General features: G+C 36.0%; 1 protein-coding gene across 2 annotated transcripts; it reads right to left on the reverse strand.

Moving 5' to 3' along the window:
* On the reverse strand, positions 1-26,375 carry LOC142350638 (uncharacterized). 2 transcript variants are annotated; one of them, XM_075402544.1, is made up of 4 exons: positions 25,720-26,375; positions 19,942-20,066; positions 9,710-9,939; positions 1-293 (listed from the first exon to the last, which is right to left on the reverse strand). In XM_075402544.1, exons 1-4 carry the CDS (start codon positions 26,278-26,280, stop codon positions 40-42), a joined length of 1,170 nt encoding a protein of 389 aa, XP_075258659.1. In that variant the 5' UTR covers positions 26,281-26,375; the 3' UTR covers positions 1-39. The 2 variants fall into 2 exon arrangements, with proteins under 2 accessions (XP_075258659.1, XP_075258660.1); XM_075402545.1 differs by lacking the exon at positions 25,720-26,375 and having other exon boundaries at positions 19,942-20,103.
* Positions 26,376-26,430: the final 55 nt, after the last annotated feature.

Below are 26,430 nucleotides of genomic sequence, written 5' to 3' on the forward strand. Positions count from 1 at the left end.
ACTGGATAATTTTGGCCCTGGGTAAAAAGTTTAAATAATTCAGAACAATTTCAGGTGAGAGATAGAAATCGGGCAAATTTTTGGTCCCAGATAAGAGTAAATATCGTGTCTAGGGTTTCCATCAATCTTCAAATGCTTCAGCGGTCCTGAGAGATGTAAGAGGTAGCTGCATCTCATGAAATCCTCATACACAGAACTGTTCACATCGGAACCGAACAGTTTCGGAGATGGTGGAGGTAACCGAGGCATATAAATACGAAATACGAATGATGGGAAGATTGTAAAATTGGGGGCTGAAATATAAAGATTTCAATCAATTTAGTTATTAGAAGAATTAATAAAATTATTTAGAGTTAATAGAAATGTTTAAAAATAGCTATGATTGTCTCATATTTTCTGCAAATTTCTAACAATCAAGACAAACCAAAACTTGCTTATGAGGTTGAATTTTTTTTGTCGTTTGGATGCAACATTTCTTTTCTGCCAACGGAAATAAAATCTCTGGAAATAATTTTGTTCACTCCATACGCGCTTCTGAGACAACACAAATCTAAATGTTTATCCATTGCATCGTAAGAATTTTGGGATCTATTCTGTTTCGCCCCCCAGTGTTTTTTATGACCCCCAGTTACAAGTTATATGTTGTTATATAACACTTTACTATGTAAGAAAAGAGCACGTGCGCCTGGGGGTCATAAAAAAATTTGTGCTCACTAAGCTGGGGGGGGGGGGGGGGGACGACAGAACAGATTCCAATCCAATTTTGTTCCACTAATTTACCGTAATACTTTTCACCACTCGAAGGGGCATTTTGGTTTTCTGTTTTTTGAAGTGAGCGACCAAAGGAACCGGAAGCTCAGGTTGTGAATGAGGTTTGAAAAAATTATTTCAGTGATCGAATTCGGAGAGCGGAGAAAAAAGGGATTTGATATATTGTTCATGCCCTCTTTTGAAAGAGAACAAAAAATCCAAGCGTGAAAAATTTTTAGCTAGGAGAGAGAGCTATTTCTTCACGTGCTTCTTTTTGAAGCATGACATGCCCCCTTCCTAAACAATTTTTCAGTCAGAATTTGAATGCTTAGCTTTTGAGCTGTTTTCCAGTGGGATTTCAAGCTGAACAACAACTGTGGATCTCAATCTACATTCACTTGATCTTAACAGACTTTCATCAATTGAAAAAAGGTAAACTCTTGCTCAAAAATTTCTTGTTCAGATTTTTTTTTCAAAAAATGCCTGATTGGAACTTGATCTATACACATTACAAAAGATGGTTTTCTTGTTACTCTACCCGTACTTAACCTCAAGTCCATATCAGTACTGGGCAAATCCTAATTTCAAGTCTAGGTATCAGTACTGATCAAGGGCTATGATCATAAAACTTTTCAGACTTGTCAGTCTTGTGCAAGTCTTAACCAAGACTTGGCAAGTTTTAATCCAAGTCTCCGTCAAGACTTGGCAATTAAGTATTTGTCCAAGTCTTGTATTAAGAATTGCCCAGTACTGATTTGGACTTGGAGTTCGCTACGGGCATATTACTCTATATTTATATATTTATCCCCCCGCTGAGTGGGTGAACATTATTTGCACCCCACCCACCCCCCCCCCCCACCCCCACGCACGTGCCATGTTTTATTGTATTGGTTTGAGCGTGTTCTGTAATGGAGCGTGTTGATTTATGGAGCTATGTAATGGAGCGTGTTCTGTAACTGGGGGCACATAACGTGCTCGGGAGGGAGGGGAGGGAGGGATGGGGTCGCGAACGGAAAAGATTCGACTCCCTCTGAAGCGTAGAGAAGATCTCTAGTGTTTAAATTAACAGACACAAATGATTTCCACATCTGTTAATACAGAAGTATTGTAAGCAGAGCTGTCCCTAAAAACTTATGATTTCATCAAGAATTAATAGCTATGCTGCCTAACATTTCAACTGTGCTATGAATATGTTAGAACATAAATATTAGCGGTCACAGGTCTTTGTGTCATGATGCCCTGGCATGAATTCTATCTGTACTCTCGATTAAATTCTTTTGGGTCTTTCCCATTATACCATTATAGCCCCCCCCCCCCCCCAGCTTAGTGGACAGATAACCTATAGCCCCTCAATCATGGTAAATATACTATTTTGTCGAATATAATTTCATTGGGGGGGTATTATAATTGTCATACGGGATGGATATTGTCCTCAGATATCCATCACCGTATTTAGTTCATGTTTTCAATTTGAAGGGCAGGTGCTTTAATTTAGTTACTTAAATTCAGTTCATCATGCTTTCAACCCACTTTAATGTCTGTTGACACTTTAGACAGGAAACTGTCTGTTCACACTGTAAACGTTTTGTTAAGTCCTTCCTGTTTCGTGATTAACTCGTGAAATAATTTTTTTTTCCTTTTCAATTTCAATTTAATAATTTCTTTTGTCATTCTCCAATTTGCATCGCTATAATTCAGTTTCAATTTAACTTTAGGAAATCACTTTTCAAATACGCCTGCTCAATTGAGATTGAGCCATTCGCTCCGCGAACAACCGATTCAAAGTTGAGGATTCAAATAGCCTAAAGATAATTGGCAATCGCGACGCAATCACCCTAGCTCAGTCTTTTGATAAGCATTTGCGACTCGGTTGACTAATACAATAGTAATCGAGTATAACATGGCGCAGTCAGCAGCTGAATCTAAAAAGACGCCCCTTCACGTTGACGCATTTTGGGAGAAACCAACTGCTACCCCACCTCTGACGTGGGACAAGTGGACACAGCAATGGAAGCTAGCATTTTTGGCAAAAGAAGGGATACAACTCGCACTCTTGCTGAAAGAACCACCGGCTACTGTCACATACCCACCCGAACCGACATACGAAGAACCAGTGGAGAACCATACACAAGCAACGGAAAGGGACCGCAAAGTTCGCAATCAGCAACTCAAAGTAAATTGGCAGAATCGATTGAAAAAGATCGATGAAGTTGGCACTTTGTGTGGAGATAAGCCGTGGGGAATTTGCGAAAAAAAGTCAGTATCATTACTGTATTTAAGTATTGGAACTGAAGGACGCCGTATTTTTAAAAGTAAAAACCCCCATTTTCAAATTGAGAAAGAACCATTCAAAGAACTCTGGCGTACAATGGAGGAAACTTTCACTAAAATTAGAAACATCACGTATGACCGCTTTGTCTTCTTTTCGTCTAAACAACAAAAGGGGCGAATCTGTTGAAAATTTTTACGGTCGTCTAATCGAGCAAGCAGAAAACTGTAGTTTAGGAAATGAAGAAACTACCCTTATTCGGGATGCATTTATACTGAACATGATGGATAATGAGACTCAAAAAGAATTGCTAAACGAGACTGTTGAGCCTACTAAAGCACTCGAGGTGGCAATTCAAATGGAAATGGGGGCACGAAATCAACAAAAGATAAATCAAAACTTGGCTCTAACTACAAACTCTGTCAATGCTGTTAACACTTTTCAAACTCTCAATTACTCTCAATCGCGAATTACCAACCAGCTTGCAAGGACTTCACACGCTACCCATCTGTACACCAAAACTATCACTACACGAGTGTTTGTAAAAAATTGTGGCCAACGATAGAGCCACAACCATCAACAAATTTGCCCCGAGAATGGCAAAAAGTGCAATAATTGGGATATAATTGAACACTTCTCGAAGAAATGCAGAGAAACAAAAAGATTACAAGGAAAGACGCCTAAACCTCCACAAACAAATGTCAATCAAACTGATAAAACTGCTGAAAAAAGTGATGATGAAGAATCCGTTAATTATATAACTAAATATTATATAACGACTCTGATAACTATCTGGCGGCCGTCTCTTGCGGTATAACTATTTAATATGTAACGACTCTGATAACTATGTGGCGGCCATCGCTTGCGATTCGGCTCATTAACTGGAACCCTTAAATGCAAAAATCCAATTTGGAGAAGTAAAAGCAAACGCAATGATTGACTCTGGAAGTGTAGTTAGTCTCATCACGAAGACGCTAGCAAACCGAATACTTCGAACTTAAGCATCTTCAAAATGGATCACTACAAAAGAGAGTAGGGAACTAAAATCTTTCTCAAACGAGCCAATCAAACTCCTTGGACATCTCGAGACAAAGGTGACATACAATAACTTGACATGCAAAGATGCCCGCCTAACAATTGTGGAGGACGGTCAGAAAATCATCATCGGGAGAGATCTTTTCAATAGTCTTGGTCTTGCAATTGTCCAACAGCAACAACCAGAGAATGGTAATTGTGTTAATAATATTAATAATTCTACATGTAATTTCAAAAAAACAATCGCGGCACAATTTCCTCATTTAGTTTCAAGAATTGGCCTCTCAAAGACACATGTAGCGAAATTAAAATTTTATCAAAAGTTTACAGCAAAGCACCAAAAAGGTCGACGAGTTCCCATTAATCTACAATCCAGGGTTACGGCGGAATTAGAAGGTCTACAGAATGAAGGCCACATCGAAAATTTATCGAGTTGCTCAGACGAACATTTCATATCTCCAATTGTGATCACAGTTAAGAAAGATCAATCAAATTAGCATTAGACTCTAAAGTATTAAATAAAGATACACAAAAATAAATACCAAATGCCTAACATTGACTTGTGAATAGACACAATCTCACAACACTTTACAAACACTCAAAACGGTCAACAAGCATATTTTTCAACTCTAGATCTCAAATATGCCTATAGTCAATTACAATTGCACAAAGATATTGCGAAACACTGTAATTTTAATATTTTTTGTGGTGAATTTACTGGCACTTATAGATTTAAAATAGGATTCTACGGTCTCACTGACATGCCGGCAGAATTTCAAAAAGCAATGGAATATACACTGATAGGTCTACAAAACAACTATTGTTTCCTAGATGACATAATAGTAGTTAGCACAAGTCCTGAAGCCGACCATATAGCATATGTCACAAAGTGTTTAAAAAAGTTAGATGAAGACAATTTGATAATTAATCTCCAAAAATGTCATTTTACAAAAAACGGATATTGAATGGCTGGGGTAAAAATTTACCCAAACTGGCAAATCACCACTTGAAAATAAAACTGCAGCGATTCTATCAATAACACCACCATCAACACGAAAACGTTTAAGATCCTTCCTCGGGTCAGTACATTTCATTGGTAAATTTATAGCACAACTAGCGCAACTATGTCATTCACTTAGACCACTTCTCAAAAAATCCCCAAAATTTATTTGGACAGAAGAACATATTAAACATTTTCACTTAATAAAGGAGAAAATTGCTGCCAGTACGGAAGATAGTAACTATAATCCGAAATTAGACGTCAGAGTTAAAAGTGATGCATCACGTTCTGGGTTGGGAGCAGCACCTGAACGAAACACACCTGAATTGAAAACCAATAGCATTCGCGTCGCGATTTCTAAATCCAAATGAAGAACGTTACAGTGTAAATGAGTTAGAATTTTTGGGGACAGTTTGGTCCATTGACTACTTTAACTATTATCTGTACGGAAAAAACATCACTGTAATAACAGATCATAGTGCACTACTATCCATATTAAAAATGCACAGATCAAATAAATCTTACAATAGTCGACTTTCTAGATGGATTGACCGATTACTTCCATACAACTTCACAATTGAACACATGCCGGGAGCAAAAATGGGCCTGATGGATTATATATCCAGGAATCCATTCGCAAAAGCTAAAAAAGTTTTCACAGATGACGAAAATTTCGTAGTAGCAACAATATCTAAAATTTGTGATTCAATGAAACATCTAATTCAAAATAAACAAAACACTACACAAAAACTTAATAGCATATTAAAGGTACATTTACCCTCTTATCATTCAAATCAGTTAATCGCACCGCAAATGCCTATATCATTAAATTATAATCCGCAATTTAATGCTAAACCAGTTGCATCACAATAACTACATTGGAGAAAGTTATTACCATTCGCGCCGCAATTAACACTCAAATTCAACAGTTAATCCGTATATAACTAAACCATTCGCGTCGCAAATGCCTTCTAAAATTGCAAACTCGCGATTTGTACCCAATAATCATTCAGCAAATAATTCACATTCCATTAACAAATTTACTGCAAAAACACTGCTAAAGTCAGACAATAAAAAATGTGAACAATTTAAACAAGTAAACCAAATAGAGCCCATAATTGGTATTAGATCAAGTAAGCAACACAAATATGTCAAATTCGGGGCGAATATAAAAATTCCTGAGTATAAATACAGCCCAAAGAAACATAACTCGCTTTTTGCCCAAAACTCACTCAGATTAAAATCCAATCAAAACAACACCGTCAATTCAATCGTTAAAATGCCACGATCAAAGATAAATAAAGCTACCCCGACGAGGGCTCGAGTCACCTTCTCAGACACCACAACCTCAACGCCGGCAACAAATACTTCTTCCAACACGGAAACAACCCCTTCTGATACACTCCCCCAATCTGCCTACTCGATACAGCAGAGGACTTGCGTTTCAACGATACCCTCAATAAAGTCTTCAGTAAAAAACTACTACCAACACTCACCGGGAAAGATGCAATTTTGAAAGAGGGCCGCGACTGTGTGCTCAGAGATGACCCGGACACATTGAAAGAAATTAGCCCATACATCTATTCCTACTGGCGGGATCTTAGTGTGAAACATGGGTGCATTTTTCCGGACGAACGGATTGCAAAACCGAAAGCAATCAAGGACGCAGTATTAGAAGATATCCACTCAACGCACCCTGGGAGCTTTGCTATGATGTCGCTAGCACAAAATGTTTGGTGGCCAAATATCCATCAGAAAATACTGGCGAAAGCCAGAGAGTGCAAAGCCTGCGCGGAAGTCGGTAAGAACTTAAAATCAGTGATTCCGCACTGCAAATGGACGCTTTTACCAAAATGTATAGAACCAAATGACGAAATCCAAATAGATTTTGTTGGGCCAAAACATAACGAAAAAGGCATAGAGCAGTATTTTTTTATAAGCGTAGATAGATATTCAAAATACCCTACAGCTGAAATAGTAAATAACGCTTCAGGCACAAATGTAATTAAATTTCTAAGTAAGTACATATATAATCACGGGGTACCCAGAACTATAAGCTTAGATCAAGCTAGTTGTTTTACGGGGGAAAAAGTTGGAAACATTTAGCACAGAAAATATTATTACGCCTATATATGCACCCGCAAATGACCATCGGGCAATAGGACTAGTAGAACGTCCTAATCAGACAACTAAACGGCAATTATCATGTTTGAAAACACAATTAAATAAAAAATTTAATTTAGAACAATCACTACATGCAATTATACAACGATTAAGAATATCAAAACAGAAAACAAAAGATATCACACCATTCGAGGCAAATTTTGGTAGAACATGCAATACACCAATTTAAAACATCACCACTAAATCGAATAATAAAAATTTGAATTATAATAAAATAATTCAACATTATTTAGATGAAGACACAATTCCTGGCAGATCCTATCTGACAGAAGAGCAGTGGGCAGACACGGCCTTATGTTCCGATACTGAAATCGAAAAAGTAATTTGTGCAGCGAACAATCGAGAGCAAAAAGAGCAAGAAAAAATGAAGGATGGCGAATCGCGGCTCATATGGTCGGAAGGGGTAGCACGACCAATTCCGTGTAGCGAACGTAGTGTCCAGGTGAAAGTTGCGCGCAAAAACCATGAGAGCCAACGCCAGAAAAAGAAATTAGATGGTTTGTATGAAGTTCTCGCCCCTGGCAGTACAGTTGGGAAGATAAGTCCAACTACAAGCGTTATCAAAGAACCAAAGCGACAAGAAGTGCGCGTAAGAAACTCCGACATTGCGAAATTTGGAACGACGAGATAGGGAGTTGGGCCAAAAAATTGAACGTAGACCCAAGAAAATTTCCGAGAAAACGCTCGAACAAAAAATAACGACCCAAAGGAGAGATCTTATCCGAAAAGACTTAGGAAGTAAGAAAATCAAGCGAAATAAAAAACCAGCTGAAGATGTCAGTGTTATTTCATAGGGTAGATCTTGCATTTCAACGACGACTAATGTCGCACAAGCACTAAAAATGAGGATTCCAAAACCCAACCCAGAACATGATGACGCCTTTACAAATCAACCGGATTTAACACAAATCCTTCACTTTAGCCCTTCTGTGCCACTCGCAGCGCCGCCGAACAATCCCAGCACATCCGGACCATCCGCGTCACAAGTTGCTTCACCACAACAGCCAACACCGATATTGCGTAAAGAACGTAAAGGAAAAAGACAAATGACGTTGAGCGATACATCGGACTCGGATACGTCATCAGTGCGGAGAAGCAAAAGGACTTTAAAGAAACAGAAAAAGTCTACAACATCAATTTTTGAGAAAATACAAAATACGGAGGGATATTCGGCTGATATTCCCGTATCGGACACAACATTTATTGGGGAAGTGTCACCACGGAACCCCAAAGAGAGATGGACTATTGACCCTAACCCGAACCTAACGAGAAAGATGACGGTCTTAGAAGCTGAAACTCAAGCAAAATTTGAATCAGATTAAAACTCAAAACCATTTGAACTCTATGTTTTATTTATTATTTAATGTTCTATTATGTTTATAACCGGTGAATAAGTATAATTTTCTGATTTTATCTACTAATTTTTTCTCCAACAGGGGGAAATGTCATACGGGATGGATATTATCCTTAGAATATCCATCACCGTATTTACTTCATGTTTTCTATTTGAAGGGCGGGTGCTTTAATTTAGATAGTTAATTTCAAATTACCATGCTTTCAACCGACTTTAATGTCTGTTGATACTTTAGACAGGAAACTGTCTGCTCACACTGTAAATGTTTTGTTAAGTCCTTCCTGTTTCGTGATTAACTCGTGAAATAAAGTTTTTTTCCTTTTCAATTTCAATTTAATAATTTCTTTTGTCATTCTCCAATTTGCATCGCTATAATTCAGTTTCAATTAAACTTTAGTAAATCACTTTTCAAATGCACCTGCTCAATTGAGATTGAGCCATTCGCTCCGCGAATAACCGATTCAAAGTTGAGGATTCAAATAGCCTAAAGATAATTGGCAATCGCGACGCAAATGCCCTAGCTCAGTGGTTTGATAAGCATTCGCGACTCGATTGACTAATACAATAGTAATCGAGTATAACAATAATGGAAGAGGCCCATTCTCTTTTGCTTTTTTTCGAGAAAAGATGGCAATTGGAATTCATCTAACTTTAATTCGACACGACAGATTCAAAGCGAGCTGTTGTCTCATTACGAATAAACAAAAGGATCTATTCTGTTTCGGCCCCGTATTTTTATGCCCCCCATTACAAACTATATGCCTTGATGCATAGCACGTTATTTAAAAATAAGCGCCTGGGGGTCGTAATAGATATACGCTCACTAAGATGGGGGGGGGGGGGTTAACAAAATTTCCTAATGTTAAATTTTGTACAGGAAAGTCTAGTCTAAACAAGTTTTAAAACAGTTCGGGCTCAACCTCGGGCGCATGCACCCTTAGTTCTGCTTTCTAATTGACGTAGGTTTCCCCAGAACTATAATCCCAAACCTACTGACCTCTTTCCATTTCAGTTGTCTTTCGGCATTTAGAAAAGCAGTACTCTAATATGAAACCAGAAAGCAGTGAAGATCTTAAATTGCACCTCACTTATACTCGGAGCAAAGAAAAATTCATACTATTGACTGGCTCCGATTTCAGAGAACTGTTTCGCCCCAAGAACTGGTTCGCTGCTTTGTGCATGAGAGGAGGTCCAATGGCAGTCCATTTCAACCCATCTTTGTACTCTTTGTTCACGAGTTTCAGATACTCCAGCAGGAACGGATGGCCTTTTTCAAAGTGCATGTTACCCTGGTTCAAGGTAGTTGATGTCTCTTGGTTCTCAAGCTTACATTCTGTGTTCGGAATTCTAGAATATACTACAGGGTAGAATTAGGACATTTATAAGGCAAGTACAGGTATTCTCCTCACCTATAATGTTGGAACCTGGGCCGGAGAGTTTCGAATTTTATTTCAGTAACGCTCATCTTAAGGGAAAAAAAACATTCATAAAAGGAGATTCAATAAAATTAGATTTTGCAAAATTAAAGGTTTATATTTTTCCACTGCAAACTTAGGAGAAGAAAGAAAGTCGATTTCGCCTGTTATAATAATTTAACCCACGAAATAAGTTAAACCCGCTACAAAATTAAGTTTAGTTTGATTTATAAAGCCGAAGATAAGGTTCGTCAGTTTTTTCTGCAATTGAAGTTAGGTAATTCCGATCTTGCCTCAGTTCAATTTGTAACCAAGACCCTGAAACTACAATCACAATCTTCATTGAAAATATAAAACTATTCCGATGGCAATGAACAATTGCAAAACAGTCAGTCTAAGAAAAATTATTAGAAACGCGTAAGTTTATGCGACTGTATAGACAACTTTTACTATTTGATCTTTAAACTTAGCTTTAGTAAGAAAACTTTATTTAAAATCTTAAATAAAAAAACACTCATTAATCTGAATAATGCACATTTTAGAATGTGATTCTCAATAATTTGAAACTGCTGAAACTTTGATTTGCTGCAAGATTCTTCACCAACTTCAACCGTCCTTTCCAGTGACTTCCATGGACATTAACAGAAGACCATCATTATAAATTAGTTCTAATTAAACTTTTGCTCGCAAAACTTGATCTGAATATCTTTGGAAAAAATTGGGATGATTCTTGAAGCAGTCAATCACAGGCAGATATCAATCAATGAAAGATATCCGTCACTCAAAGAAACCAATCACTGAAATATATCGATCAATGTAAGATATAAATCACTGAGAGACATCAATCAGTTAAGAATTTAAACACTTAGAGAAATCAATCATTAGAAGACTCTAACCAATTTGAGGTAACAATCATGAGACAGCAATCTCTTGAAGACATCAGTCACTGGAAGATATCAAACAATGAAAGACATCAATATCTTTTCTCATCTTCCATTGATTGAAATGTTTCAGTGTGTGAAATCTTCTTGTGATTGATATCTTCCAGTGTTTAATGTCTTCTCATTATTGATGTGCTCCAACTTTGATATCTTTCAACAGTTTATGCTTTTCAGTGATCGATATATTCTAGTGATTGTGTGAAAATATCAATCATGAAAAATATTAATAACTGGGAAATAAAAATCACTGAAACATATTAATCGTTGAAAAGTACCAAATGCTGAGAGATATCAATCTCTGGATGTTATCAATATTGAGAAGATATAACAGAAGATATAAGGGGACATATAAAATAAAAAACAAAAGATTAATGAGACGACTGTGACACATAAATCACTGTAATATGCGCTTCACTGGAAGATAGCAATGACGAGAAAATGCAATCACTGGAAGGTGACAATCAGTAGATTATAGCATTAACTGCAAGATATCCTGCACAGGGCAAAATCAATCATTGGAAGACCACAAAAACTGGGAGATAGAAAGCACTGGAAAATATCAATAACTGAAGATATAATTCATTCGAAAACAACAATTATTGGACAAAATCAAACACTGGAAAAATTTTCACTGGGAGAAGTCCAAAACGCGAATACATCAATCACTGAATATTATCAATCAATCTAAACTATGAATTACTGGAAGATATAAAACACCGGAAAATATCAATCACGGGATGACATCAAACGCTCGAAAATTATATCGCTCACTGAATTATAACCACTTCGGGATATCAAACTGTTGAAAGCATCAGACAGTGGAAAATATTAACGACCACGCGATAAATCATTGAAATATCTCAATAAACTGAAGATCTCAATCACTAGAAGAAAGGAAGCCCTTTTGTGATCATTGGCTGAAAGATATCCACTATTGGAGGCTTATATGCACTGTAGAATATCAATCACAAGAAGATATCAATCACTAGAAATTTTAATCACTGGTAGATATCAATATTTGAACATTTTCAGTAATTGAAATCCATTTACTACTGAAAGATGTAAATTATTAATCAGCGGAGATTATTAATCACTGAAGCTTGCAATATCAGAATACATGAACCACTCAGCAGAAACTTTTGAGCATTATGGTGACGCACTATTGTTTGCTCAAATATTTCCTAGTTTTTTCTGCCAGTTTCACGAACTGTTTGAACAATTTGGAATTATCAGCGTTTAACGGACGTGTAAACGAGGGTAAAACTGGGGGACTCTATAAATTAACCACAAAGAACTAGTGCTCCTAACTCTGGAAGTGGAAAAGTTTGTGAAACACTTCAATAATAAATATAGCGAACTGCATTGCCAGTAAAGTTTGTGCTCGGCTTTTTTGTGGCTGTTTAACACACTATGCCAAACGCTTTTCTGAAGAAAATACTTTTGAAAAACAAAAAGTTTATGACTAAAGAGCTACATTTAAATTATATGGTCTGATTTTCAAGGTTTAATCATAACTGTTTCAGTAAAATTGCTGGTCTTCAATCGGTACTGCATCAAAGCTCAGGTTCTTTCAGTTTTCAGAATCGGCAATTCTGGAGCTGAATTTTAAGACTTGACAATTTTTTAGTCAAGTCTTGGCAAATAATTGGCAAGTCTTTTGTTATCTTTATCACAGTTATTTTGTGTATTTCTACTTTGGGTTGGTAACGAAAGAGAGGCGTTCATATTTCTCCAAAGTCAGCTCAAGAAAACTCGAGCACATCCTTAAATTTCAATTGAAAGAGAAAGAAAGCTTTTCTGATATCGCTCATTCATACCAGTCGCAACCACTTTTGCTTTATGCCCAATGTAAAGAAATTGTTTCCTAATAACTGTATGGGCCACCTCTAAGTTGGCACATGCTCATTGTATAGATAACTGGCTAAGCTTAATAATTTTACTTGTAATTTTTAACCAGTTTGAGTTAAGTTTGAAATGCCTTAACTATAAGTAATGTCTTCTTCTTTTCTTATTGACTGCGCAATTATCAAGAATTGACAAGTTTAGGTCATCGCGATTTGACTCAAGACTTGCCGAGAATTTGCAATTCTTCACAAACCCTAAAACTTAAATTAGTACGTCATCAGTGATGATTTGTCAAATTTAGGACGCGTGTTCCACTGGAGAAATGCTGGCCAGGAACTGAAAAGCGTCCGTGACATATCCTTGAAAACAACAACCAATAGAGTACAATAATACGCACTTTTTTATCAGTCAAAATGCACGCTTTTTATGATCTGGCCAAGCCAAAAGTTTAAATTGTTAGAAAAATCATCAATTAAGCGTAAAAAATTGAGCCTCAAAAATACCAGAAGTTTGTTGCTGTTGTTGTTGTTAAAAAAGCTGAAAAAGGTCATTAGAAGCAAATGTATGTGAAGAATTCAGTATACTCAAGATAATTAGCCATCATTAAGGACTATATGTATGTAATCGGGGGGAGCATTATTGACTCAAACAAACACATATACTAAAATTTTCAGCTGCTCACTAAACGAAGTTGAACACTCAGCAAAGTCATTTGAGCTTTATTAGTTATTATTTATACGCAGTGACAGGTTGTAAAATGAATTGAAATCATTTTTGTACCAGCAAGTTGAACGAATGGTAATGAACTTTATGTCATGTAACAACGTCAAATGCAGGAATCACCGCCCCTTAGTTTAACATCTCGTGTAAAATTATCGAAAAGCATCATTCGCTTTAAATTTATCATTGAGCTCATATAAAACATTTCCAGTCAGCCATTAAAGTTTCATAATTACGCTTCAGAGAACAGTATCAAAAAGAAAAATTTAATCAGCGCCGCGCTAAAAATTGTCTTCAACAGTTACCGCCGTAAATTGTTTGTTAAAGTTTCACAAAACTAATGTCAATGAAAATCAAGTATATTAATTCAATTGAGTGTACATATGGCGTAACTACAAAAAACATTTCAATATTTATAAAAATTTTAGATTAGAAAAATCTAAAAAGTTTGATACATCCCATCAGGTAAATTGAAACTGCATCTAGCGTAAGTTTAATAAAATTTCTCCATTCTCACCTTAAAAAACTCTTGAAAGAAAGAATTTGGAAAAAAAATGTCAAAAAGTCACGTGTATGGGGTTTCCAAATTGCAAACGCTCAATCACCATGAACACATGTCTCTTTCCAGAAAAAATTGAGTTAAAACGTGTTTTGAATGGTTTTCAATCTATAAGCAGGTTGGGCAATAGTGTTTGTTCTGACCCCTCTTGAGGGGGGGAGGAACTATATACTCAAATGGGTTTTTTTTGTTTAGTCAATTTTGGCCGATCGATATATTCATCGTAGAGAGTTGAGACTGGTATCATTAGAATGCTTGTCCAGCGTAGAATATGGAATTAAAAAGATTTTTTTGATTTTCGTTTTTGACAGGGAGATATCGAGGTTTAAACTTTCGAGAAAATAGAGTGAATTCCATTGATTTCATTCACTTTTTTCGGAATTTTTTGACTAAAATTTTGCCAATTTTGATAAAATTTAATAAAATTTTTCAAAAAATGTTGTTGATTTTACGTTTAAAGACAAAAAAGACAAAATATATTGTCGGCTATTTTCATTGATTTTTTGTCACAGAATTCTGGCTAAATATTTCACAAAATTCAGAATTCTTCATCAAAAACAGCATGAAATAATTTTCTTTAGTCCACTCTGATTAAATTTGCAGGAAGTACACACCCAAACACATACTAACACAATCTTTGTAGACTGAAAGGGATGCTTAATCCACTTCAACTTCCGTTGAGAGTGCTCTGTAAATAAAACTTTGCCGTTTTTTGCTAACTTTATTCGTTGATCATCAAAAAACGCAGCATTTATTTTTGATTTTTTAACTAACAAAATATCTATATCAATGACATTCCATAAATTAAATGTTCCTAATGGACAATCAACATTAACAGGACTAGTTCTGTAACATTCTTGGACCATTACAATCCAAAAACAATTCGGATTGTCGTCAGTCGTTTTTTTATTAAAAAAAAATTCGATCTTTTTTATTTTAATTAAATAACACAACATTTCAAATCAAAGCTCACTAGTGATAAATCCTATTGGCTTTCTAATTAACTCGAAATAATTTATCTAGGTGATTGCTTGAAAGCTTATGGTCGTTTTGACTTTTAAAATAATTGATTTTAAAATAAAAAATGGCTTATTGAACTTTGCCTCCATTTTTCTCTTAATTTGGTCAACTTGAGCTTAGTGTCAGCAATCAAAGAGTGCTCCCTCTTTCTGCTGAATTCAAATTTAATTTTCATTGCGGTTTTACGCCTTAAGTTATGGTGTTCTGCTTTGATACTACTAGATTTCACATTTTTTTTTTAGCTTTTAGGTTTTTGCCAATTTTTCATGTTTTCTATTTTTGACAAATTATCACGTTATTGTCAGTTCATATATCACATTTTCGCGTTCAAAATAACGCACAATTGATTATATTTAAATCCTTAAAGATATAGATTGTGCTTCTTTACCTCTTCGACAGTACTTTCTCGAAGAATTTAATTGAATTTTTAATTTTGTCTTCAACCGTCGTTTTCATTTTGTCATTTTAGTCGTATTTAATTTCCTGTACAATGAACCGGATTGACTGGCTTCTCTGGAGGAGTAGATGAGCCGATGTTCTCATATTAGAAGATAGATAACGGTTTTCATGATTTTGAAAACAATTGTTTTCGAAAAAATGAAAAAAAATATTTCAACTTCCCAATTTTGTTCCTTTTATTGTCTGTTTGTTACCTGGTTTCGTTAATTTAAGGTTAAAGATGACATTATTTTTGTCAAGAAAAAGTGTCAAGAGGGACTGGTGTAACAAAATCTAATGTTTTTAAAGAATTCAGTATGGCTTTACTGGCTTCGACACGGGTTTTTCACAAAAAAAAGTAAATTAATTTTCGATTTTTGTCATATTTGACGTTCTTTTCGTAGACGTAAGACTTTTGGTGGATAATTGCAGGTCTCGAGGGCTTCCTTTGGAAAAATAAACGAACATTTTCAATCTTTTCATTTGTAATTAATGGCTTTCATGTCTTTGGAAGTAATTTTTTTTCGATAAAAACAAGTATTACATAATCTTGCTTTTTTTTTCATTTTGGTCTAATTGTTAACTAGTTTCATTAATGAGAGGTCAGATAATACATTTCAAGGGAAGGCGTCAAAAGGGATTGGTGTCGCAAAATCTAATGTTTTAAGAGAATTCGTTATGAATTTACTGGCTTCGACACAGGTTTTTCACAAAAAAAAAGTGAATTAGTTTTTGATTTTTGTCATATTTGACGTTCTTTTTGTAGACGTAAGACATATTCTGGATAATTGCAGGTGTCAGGGTTTCCTTAGGAAGAATGGACGAACCTATTCAAATTTTTCATTTTGTAATTAATGATTTTTGGAAATAATTTTTTTTTGAAAAAAAACGAGTATTACATAATTTTGCTTTTTTTTCTGCTTTGTCTAATTGTTGCTTATTTTCATTATTGAGCGGCCACATAATACATTATCGGTGTTCGACGAAGGTGCAATCGAACATATTTTGGGGGCCAAAGTATGGCTTTACTGCTTCCAAAGCGTTTTCTGGCAAGTTTTAATTGATTTTTAGTTTGTTGTCTGTTTGTTGTTCTTTTAGTAACTGCATAAAAAATTGAATACCAAGAGTTCTTAATTCCTTTTTATAGAAACATTGGTAATTGTAAACCTATGGGATATTTTAGTTGATTCCTAGTGGTTTTCATTACTTTGAAATTAATTGTTTTTTTTTTAAATTTCAGCGAATTTTCTAACTTTAAAGTTTCTGTTCTTTTTTGTCTAATTGTTAGCAAGCTTTATTATGAACTGGTGAATAACCATTTTTTTTCTGGTGAAGTACAAGTTATTTATTATATTTTCAGTTTTATCTGACGCTATTTTGACTTTGTTATTAAGTTTTGTTTTTTAAAACGGACATAAATTTTTTGATGTAATTAATGTTTGTTGTTGTTGTTGTTTGATTTTGCCGTTCGTCTTCGCTCGCTTTCTTAATATCGGCATATCTCACAATCTAATGCATCATTTTTTACTCCACTGAGTTATTTGCTTTGGAGGCTATCTTTTCGTTCATACACCAGTTTTTTTTTGAAAAATACTTGAATTTTTTGTGTTTTTCCATCTGTTCCTCATTTGGTAGACAATTATGCCAAAATTGTGGATGAGCGGGGTCGGAATCTTATGTGCAATCGCACATCACCGAGCCGCCTTGTTTGTTATATGAAGAAAGTTTCTTCTTGTTTGCTTTAAGTGAAAAGCAACGGAAGTGAAACAGGATAATGAATTCATAAAAAAAGAAGCCTCCGAGAATTTTCAACTTACCGCAGCAAAAATTTGCATTGCGGTTTGCTGTTTCCTATTCTATGTCTCCCGTTTCGTGTTATCTGGAAGTAGATTTTTGATGCTAACTTCTACGCAAACACACCTAACAGCAAAGATTTCATTCACTAACAATTCTAATAATTCCACTTGCGACTATGCTGTCTGTCAACCCGGGCAGCGAAAATTTGCCCAATACAAAATTGTAAAATAAGCGGCAAACAGTATTGACCGGTAAGAGATTTCGTTGCAAATTACTTACATAACTTTGCCATTCTCCTCAACGAAAAATTAAGTACCGACAAAATGGTGAACACTCTTATCTGTAGATGCTAGTTGCCGCTTCTCTTAAATAATTTTGGCAAGGCGTAGATCTTAATATTTTTTGCGCTTTTAAGCATAGATCTTACGTAATTTTCGGGTTTCCAAACCTTGCTCTGGCATCTTTTCAACGCTTAGACCTCTCTCTGTGAGACTGGAACCGCTGACCTCTGCACTCTTTTCGCCTCTTCTACCACTCTACCACAGAAACCTAATTTTCTTAATCACTGCATTCCAAAGAAATTGGAGTATACTTTCTTGAAATAAAGCGTTTCTACTCGTAGATCCTACACAACTTCGCGCTGAATTTAGCGTTGATCTTACAAAATATTTTGTTGAATTTAGCGTTGATCTTATATTTTTAAGCGAAGATGTTACAATTAGCTTGACGTTTCGTTTCTAAGCATACAACCAACAAAAATTAAATAAATAAAACTCTTATTTTACATGCTTAAATAAAACTTTTATATTACATATTTCAGGGTTTTTTTAGCGTTGATCATAATAGAACTCAACGTTTAAGATTATGCTAAAAAAAGATATGTAGCTTGGCGAAAGGAGAAAGGGAGGACAACTTAGTAGATAACTAGGAATGTATCTGGGGAGGGGTAGTACGTTTGTGGTAGAGCTTGGGTGGTGGTATATAGGATATGGTGTAGTTCTAAGTGTGAGGGTATGAGGCTGAGGTGTCCTATTCGGGTAGGGAGGAGTTGAGGTGAAGCGTAGGTAGATAGAGGTGTAGGTATGTATTTGTGTTTGGCTGGAGCAAGGTACTGATGTTTGTATGTCTATGTGTATGTGGGTGGACGGGGATGGTGATAAGTAGTTGTGGGTAATTATAAAAATTCTTAAAAGAATGAAACTGAGATTTTCAGTGTTTTATTGAAATAATTTAGGAAACTTTTTAGTCCAATTGTTATAGCTAATTCAGTTTGGGTTTTCCGCAAAAAAGATTTATAGAAAATGTTTTTCGTGAAATTATGGATCAGTGGAGGAAACGTGCATCTAAAAAAATCAGTTTCTGGCTCTAAAACTGGCAAAGAGACATTTCATTTAAAAAATTAAATATCACAATTTCGTTTTTCAATTTTTTTTTACAAATATTCCTTCTCTACCTGTAATCCCCTCCCCACCCCAACACACGCACTGTTATCATGCCCCACCCAAAAATAAAAACCACCCACCTCCCTCCCTACCTACACCTCACCTCTCAATAACCTTCTCCCTGTCCGAATTAGGCACAGCCACATAAAACGCCCACGCTTAAACCTACCACCCAAATCCCTCATATCTAAAACAACCTGAAAGGTTAACCCCTCCCTCCTGCCCTCGGCCCGCCAACCGAACACAAAACTTTTTCTAAGATTTTGTTAGGCCTGCACTTTTTTATTTTTTTCTTAGCTTATTACTTAAACTTTGATTTTAAATAAGACAAAAAGCTATATTAAACACTAAAAAACGAAAAATTAAATTCAAGCGTGTATCTTATTTAAAGTCTACGCTTACAACTGCAAAATTATGTAAGATCAACGCTAAATTCAACAACAAAGAATGTAATATCAACGCTAAATTCAACGCCAAAATATGTAAGATCAAATCTAAATTCAACACAAAATTACGTAAGCTCTACGCTAAATACGCAAAATTGTCGAAACTCAGCGCCGATTTCAACGCAAATTTATATATTATCAACGCTAAATTGACCGAAAATAAAATATGTAAGGTCAACGCTAACTTCAACAGAAATTTACGTTAACTCGCAAAATTGTCTAATTTCCGCGCCAAATTCGACGCAGATTTATATAATAACGCTAACATGAACGCAAAAAATGTAAGGTCAACGCTAAATTCGACTCAAAACAATGTAAGATCTAGGCTTAGAAATGCAAAATTATGTAAGATCAACGCTAAATTCAACGCAAGATCAATACGCTTTGAAACGACATTACACTCTTTTAAAGGCCTCAAGAGTAGATCTTGTAGCAGAATTTGTAAGCTCTATCAAACAAGCAAATAAAATCAAATGTTTAAACATACAAGAAAAGTTCCATTTTAAAAATTTAGTCAACAGATGGCAAAAGAGATAGCAGAGTTGCTAGTAGCTTTGCAGTTTTCTCATATTTCAGGTCTAAAATGTCTCTTAAAACAAGAATTTTTAGAGTGGAGAAACCACTCTAGCGGCCCCTTCTGTTTATTCTCACATATATTTTTATCTCCACATTGCTACGTTAAAAAAGTGAATCTGAAAAGTATCATAGGTGATTGAATAAACTCACGAATAATGCCAGTCTATGACAATAGAGTTCCGGATGCCAGTCAGGTCTTTCAATGTCAGCACATCGTTGTCAAAGTAAAAGCCACCATACTTGTACAGTAACGATGCTCTCATCATATCACTCAGCTGCAATTTGAGAGTACAAGAGGAACTGTTTCTTGTAAAAATGCGCGAAACTCCTACTCATGGAGCAACAAATTTTTGGGATCCATTCTGTTCCCCCCAACCCAGTGTTTTTATGACCCCCAGTTAAAAATTATTTGTTGTTACATAGCACATTACTATGTAAGAAAATAGCACGTGCGCCCGGGGGTCATAGAAAATTTATGCTCACTAAGCTGGGGGGGGCAAAACAGAATAGATCCCAAAAATCAATCAAAACTTTCTAATGTGAAACCTTGTGCAGGAAAGTCTAGTACGTTTTAAAATAGTTCTGGGATTCTTTTGGCAATTAGGGCTCAGCCTCGGGCGCAAAGCACCCGTAGCTCAAAATCTCTAATTACCGCAGGTTTTCCCAGAACTACATTCCCAATCCTACTGACCCACTTCCCCTTTCCAATCCAGTTGTCTCTCAGCCTAAATAAATAAGGCCTCACTACTTTAACAAAGACCTTAATGTTGCCCTAACTTCCCTTAAAATTACCTTATATAAATACCCTAACTGTGGCGGTAAATTTTCCCTAACTTCACCCTAACTCATAATTTTCTGTGCTTAGTAAAGGCAAAGTTAAGGGAATTTTTAAGGTAATTTCAAGGAATTTTCAAGTTCGAGTAAAATTTAAGGTTTTTTAAGGTAGTGAGGCCTTAACTTTTCAGGTAAAGTTCAGGTAAAAATAAGGTTAGTTAAGGTGAGTTAAAGAACGGCAAATCTACCTTAACAGTTAAGATGAGTTAGGTTGTTTTCAAGGTAAAATTACCTTAACTTTCCTTAGTGCCCGGACTTGAGTTGCAGAGCATTTCAGCGCCAAGCCAGCACATTGCAAAAAATTAATTCAGTTCTGAAACATTTCATCTCCAGAATACTTTAAGTTTCTTTATGTGCAGTTCCTCTTCATTATGATTATATTGAGGCCACGGAGTTGGCACAGGCTAAACATATCCTGTGCCGTCTAAAATTACGCATACCCCAAAATTAAGTCTGAGCAGAGTAATGTCATACTATTGTAGCTTATAACTGATGATTACTATAGTAGTATACACACTATTAATATATAAGCTGGTTTATAGGCAATTATTACAAAGCCCAATTAGCTTAGTGGGTACGGCTTGCTACGCAAATTAATATTTAAAAGTACCCACGCCGAAGTTCGAATCGCATACAAATCTTGTTAGCGGGAGTTTAGCTGAGCATATTAATTTTCATGCAGTATATTTTACTCAAAGATCAAGACTGGCCCGTGTAATTTGGGACATGAACAGAGTACTGGCCATCCTTAAAAACAGAATGTCTCTATACTGATTCAGCTGCGGGGGGGGGGGGGAACGAAACAGAAAAGATCCATTTTTTTAATAAGAAAATTATGGAATGTGTACAGATTATAAGCAACGCAGCTGGGATTTAGACGACGGTCTTGTTAGCTCGGAAACAAACATAAAAACATATTTGTGAGAGCTCCTAAAAGACGTTTTTAAGAAGCGACAAGTGCGATTTTTGATCAACAAAATACACTTCGAACACTGACCAAGGGATGAAATGAAATTTAAATACCGATTTTCAAATAGTAAGAACTGCTTCTGAAGTATAAGCTACAACTTTTGCAAACAAGGTTACCTAAAACCTTTTTAATACTTCAAAATTTATCGAAGAAATATCTTATTGATCTCTTCATTGAGCGATGGGTATTCTACCCCAAACATTTGAGGGCAGCAAACACTGGTTGACTCTCTCTGTAGACACAAGCAAACAATTAAATCGGTCAAAGTGCTCAAAATGTTTGTTGACTGGCAAAAGGAAACGCCGGGAAAAATTCTGGAAATGTCACCCCTGCTAATTCAAGTTAAGTTTATATGCGAATAAACAGCTCTGGTCTCAACATAAGACAACGGTGAAAACCAGCCTCGGCGGCATATGTTGGCTCAATAATAGCTTCAAGTGGTTTCTTTTGTAATCTGCACTCAACATCAACCAGAAAATCAAATTTCTATTGACGTTTTCTGTAATTTTTGAAAAGTTTAGCTGATTAATGTAAACAGAAAAAACTTATAAGAAGCCTTATAGATTGCAAGCCTTATAGATTATTGTAAGGATCGCAAGAAAATTGTCGATCACATGAAATACAACCAAAGACATGAGGCGGGATTTGAGTGGGCTAGTTTCTCGATTAGTTTGATTGCCATTTCCTGTATTGAGATTTGTTGCCTATCTAAAATATCAAATATTCGAAATCAGTGGAAAATACAGATTCGGATTTGAAGTGTTGGTAAGGTTGAGTGAAAAAATAAGAACAGTTCTTTTGTAAAGCTGACAGTCTGAAAAACTGGGAGGCCATGCCATTATCTGCACGAACAAAGCGTTTGCGTCTCCAGACAGGACCAAATTTGGTGCATGCTCATTAGCAAACTGAATGTTGAAAGAAAAAGACTGAGCAAACTGATTGTTTTATCTTCAGTCATATAGAAGCGAAATCTGCTTGCCGATTATCGACAAGAAGATTTTTTTCCAACATCGTTGAATTTAGAGTGCCCACTCAACTATAACAGGGATTTTATAACAGTAACTTCATCTCTTTAACCAACCGACCAGTTAATTGTTTTGACTGAGTCCATTGAAACACCGAAAGAGCCAAATCTGCACTTTTGGAGCACGTTTTATCCATTCTTGTAGTTTTCTCTTACCCTCAAATTTGAATTGTCAAATTGATTAACGGGGTTTCACAGAAAGAGCGGCAACGCCATTTAAAGACAACCAATTGAAGTTTCACAAATATTAATTACCAAATTCAACTCACAACCCCTTGGATTGGAGTCAAGGTAACGTGTCTGTATTTTCCGCACTAACTGCAGTAAAAAACATATATACTCACTGAGTTAGTGGGTAGATTTAGAGCAACTACAGTTAGAAAAGGGGAGGATAATAAAGAAAAATTTCGCCTAGTCTTGCTTGTATTCACACGAATAGAAGAGAGTTTGATATATAGGAGCTTATGAACTCTTAAGATATGAGAATGGTGTCCGTTTACCAAGATTAATTCACCAACTGGTTGAAAGTAAAGTTAACAATATTCCACTTATTCAATACCTTTACTTCTATGAAATATATATTGCAGCAGACGAAAATACAGAATGTGTATTCTCCACCAATCAGAGATTGAGAAGACTCTATTCTCTTTTATATAGCGTGAGCACGCCCGACTCTAGTCGGCCTAATATATAGTTGCACTATGTGTATCCCGTACCGAACGGCAAGTCAATATCAGTACTGGGCAAGTCTAATTCCAAGTCTAGGTATCAGTACTGATCCAGAGCTATGATCATATCACATTTAAGACTTGTCAGACTTGACCAAAAGTTGGCCAAGTCTTAATCCAAGTCTCGGCCAAGACTTGCCAAGTCATAATCCAAGCCTTGGCCATGACTTGGCCATGTCAAGTGGTTTCTTATTGTAATCTGCACTCAACATCCACCAGAAAATCAAATTTCTATTGACGTTTTCTGTAATTTTTGAAAAGTTTAGCTCATTAATGTTAACAGAAAAAACTTAATAACCTAATAAGAAGCCTTATCGATTGCTGAAAGTGTTGGTAAGGTTGAGTGAAAAAATAAGAAGAGTTCTTTTGTAAAGCTGACCATCTGAAAAACTGGGAGACCATGCTATTATCTGCCACGAACAAAGCGTTTGCGTCTCCAGAGAGGACCAATTTTGGTGCTCATTAGCAAACTGAATGTTGAAAGAAAAAGACAGAGCAAACTGATTGTTTTATCTTCAGTCATATAGAAGCGAAATCTGCTTGCCGATTGTCGACAAGATTTTTTTTTTCCAACATCGTTGAATTTATAGTGCCCCACTCAACCATAACAGGGATTTTATAATAGTAACTTGATCTCTTTAACCAACCGACCAGTTAATTGTTTTGACTGAGTCCGTAGTGTAAGCCATTGAAACACCGAAAGAGCTAAATCTGCGCTTTCGGAGCACGTTTTATCCATTCTTGTAGTTTTCTCTTACCCTCAAATTTGAATTGTCAAATTGATTAACGGGGTGTCACAGAAAGAGCGGCAACGCCATTTAAAGACAACCAATTGAAGTTTCACAAATATTAATTACCAAATTCAACTCACAACCCCTTGGATTGGAGTCAAGGTAACGTGTCTGTATTTTCCGCACTAACAGCAGTAAAAAACGTATATACTCACTGAGTTAGTGGGTAGATTTAGAGCAACTACAGTTAGAAAAGGGGAGGATAATAAAGAAAAATTTCGCCTAGTCTTGCTTGTTTTCACACGAATAGAAGAGAGTTTGATATATAAGAGCTTATGAACTCTTAAGATATGAGAATGGTGTCCGTTTACCAAGATTAATTCACGAACTGGTTGAAAGTAAAGTCAACAATATTCCACTTATTCAATTCCTTTACTTCTATGAAATATATATTGCAGCAGACGAAAATACAGAATGTGTATTCTCCACCAATCAGAGATTGAGAAGACTCTATTCTTTTTTATATAGCGTGAGCACGCCCGACTCTAGTCGGCCTAATATATAGTTGCACTATGTGTATCCCGTACCGAACGGCAAGTCAATATCAGTACTGGGCAAGTCTAATTCCAAGTCTAGGTATCAGTACTGATCCAGAGCTATGATCATATCGCATTTAAGACTTGTCAGACTTGACCAAAAGTTGGCCAAGTCTTAATCCAAGTCTCGGCCAAGACTTGCCAAGTCATAATTCAAGCCTTGGCCATGACTTGGCAAGTCTTAATCCAAGTTTTAATAGCCGAAAAACCCGTCAAAACTGATTGAAAAAACATCAAAAAAGGCCCAAAAACGTCAAAAAGAGCCGAAAAAAACGTCAAAAATGTAAAAAAGGCTTCTCTGAAAATTACATAAATTTGATGATTTCGACTATTTTAGGGGCTGAAACAGTTGAAAAATGGCTGAAAACGGACCAGAACACCTGAAAAACCCTCAATTAGTGCCGAAATACCCTCAATATACCCCCGGGGTGCTAATATACAATTTGGTATGCCCCCGGCATCATTTTATAGTACCCTGGGAAAGTGCTCAAAAAGTAATGCCAAAATCGTGGCACGTGGCACATTGCGAAATTTTTTGAATGCGAAATTTTCACTCGAAATTTTTTGAAAAGTTGGTTTTGACTTGGGAATGAACTTGCAAGTGTTACCCAAGTGTTGGCCAAGACTTGTCAGACTTGTAAGATTTTTTTAAAGACTTGCCCAGTACTGGAAAACGAAATAAGACTTGGATTCAGAATTGCCTAGTACTGATTTACACTTGTAGTTCGGCACGGGATACCATTGACTCCGGTGTTGTATATTATTACCACCGTTATAATAGAAGTTTATCTTCAATGTTTTACACTACACAGTTGGTTAAAAGGGAACTAAGAGAGTCTACTTCGCGCGCAGAAATAAGTAGCCCTAACTGTTTATACTTTAAAGTATAAACAGCTAGGGCTACTTATTTCTGCGCGCGAAGTAGACGTACTTCGTTCTCTTTTAACCAAGTGTGTAAAACACTGAAGTCGAGTAAAACTAGCCCAGATTGGGTCTGACCACATTGTATTCCTTAAAGTATTTTCCAAGAAACACATCCCTGAACCCTGAAAGCTTTGTTAGTCCATTCCAACCGCGAAATTATTCCCTCGAGAGGAGTATATGCGAATAAAGCTTCCAAGCTACTCGTGTAGAAATTCAGTTTCTGGGGGTAAAACTCTTCTATTAGGGAGCAAAGAGCAGGGTGTCCAATATGAAGCACAGGCGATAGGAGAATTATTTTTACTGGTAAATTCGAAATTCTTAACGCCGATTCGAATGCACATAACTGTCGGCCTTTGAAATTCGGAAAATGGGAATTTTCGATGAAAAATAATTGCTGATTTTCATCGGGATTATTTTCGGGAAAATAAGTTAGATTCAACATTTTCCCGCATACTATCTCTTCTCTCTTCGTTATGGTAACATTTTCGTGAGGACTGATAATTTGAAATTTGGGTTGGTCAGTTTCGCGCAGCAAAGTATTTTTGGAAGTATTTTGTTGTAGAGACATTATCAGCAAAAAGATCAACCAAAATAAAATTGTCGCTCTTTGATAAAAGTTTCTCAAGAAAGATCCGCAAAAATGACGGATTACTGAATTAAATGCTGAGCTTAAGGAGTTCATTAATGAAGCTTAGCAAACAATAAGAAAAACGTGAAGATTCAGCCGAATAGGTCTTGTAATTGTATTGAATTAAATATTTTTATGCATTTGAGATAGCTAATAATGATAAAGAAACCAACAAACAGTACTAAATATACAAATTAGATCAGA

Source organism: Convolutriloba macropyga, chromosome 12, assembly GCF_964194025.1.
Source record: "Convolutriloba macropyga chromosome 12, txConMacr16.3, whole genome shotgun sequence".
Lineage (NCBI taxonomy): Eukaryota > Metazoa > Xenacoelomorpha > Acoela > Convolutidae > Convolutriloba > Convolutriloba macropyga.

Bases quoted from the DNA above. Each gene is read 5' to 3' on its own strand.
- LOC142350638 (XM_075402544.1), bottom strand. From the start codon at position 26,280: ATGAACTCCTTAAGCTCAGCATTTAATTCAGTAATCCGTCATTTTTGC. The intron at 20,067-25,719 runs GTTCAGGGATGT...CTCAAATTGCAG, and splicing joins GGACTAACAAAGCTTTCAGG to CTGAGTGATATGATGAGAGC. The intron at 294-9,709 runs GTATGAATTTTT...TTTATATTTCAG, and splicing joins GAAATCGGAGCCAGTCAATA to CCCCCAATTTTACAATCTTC.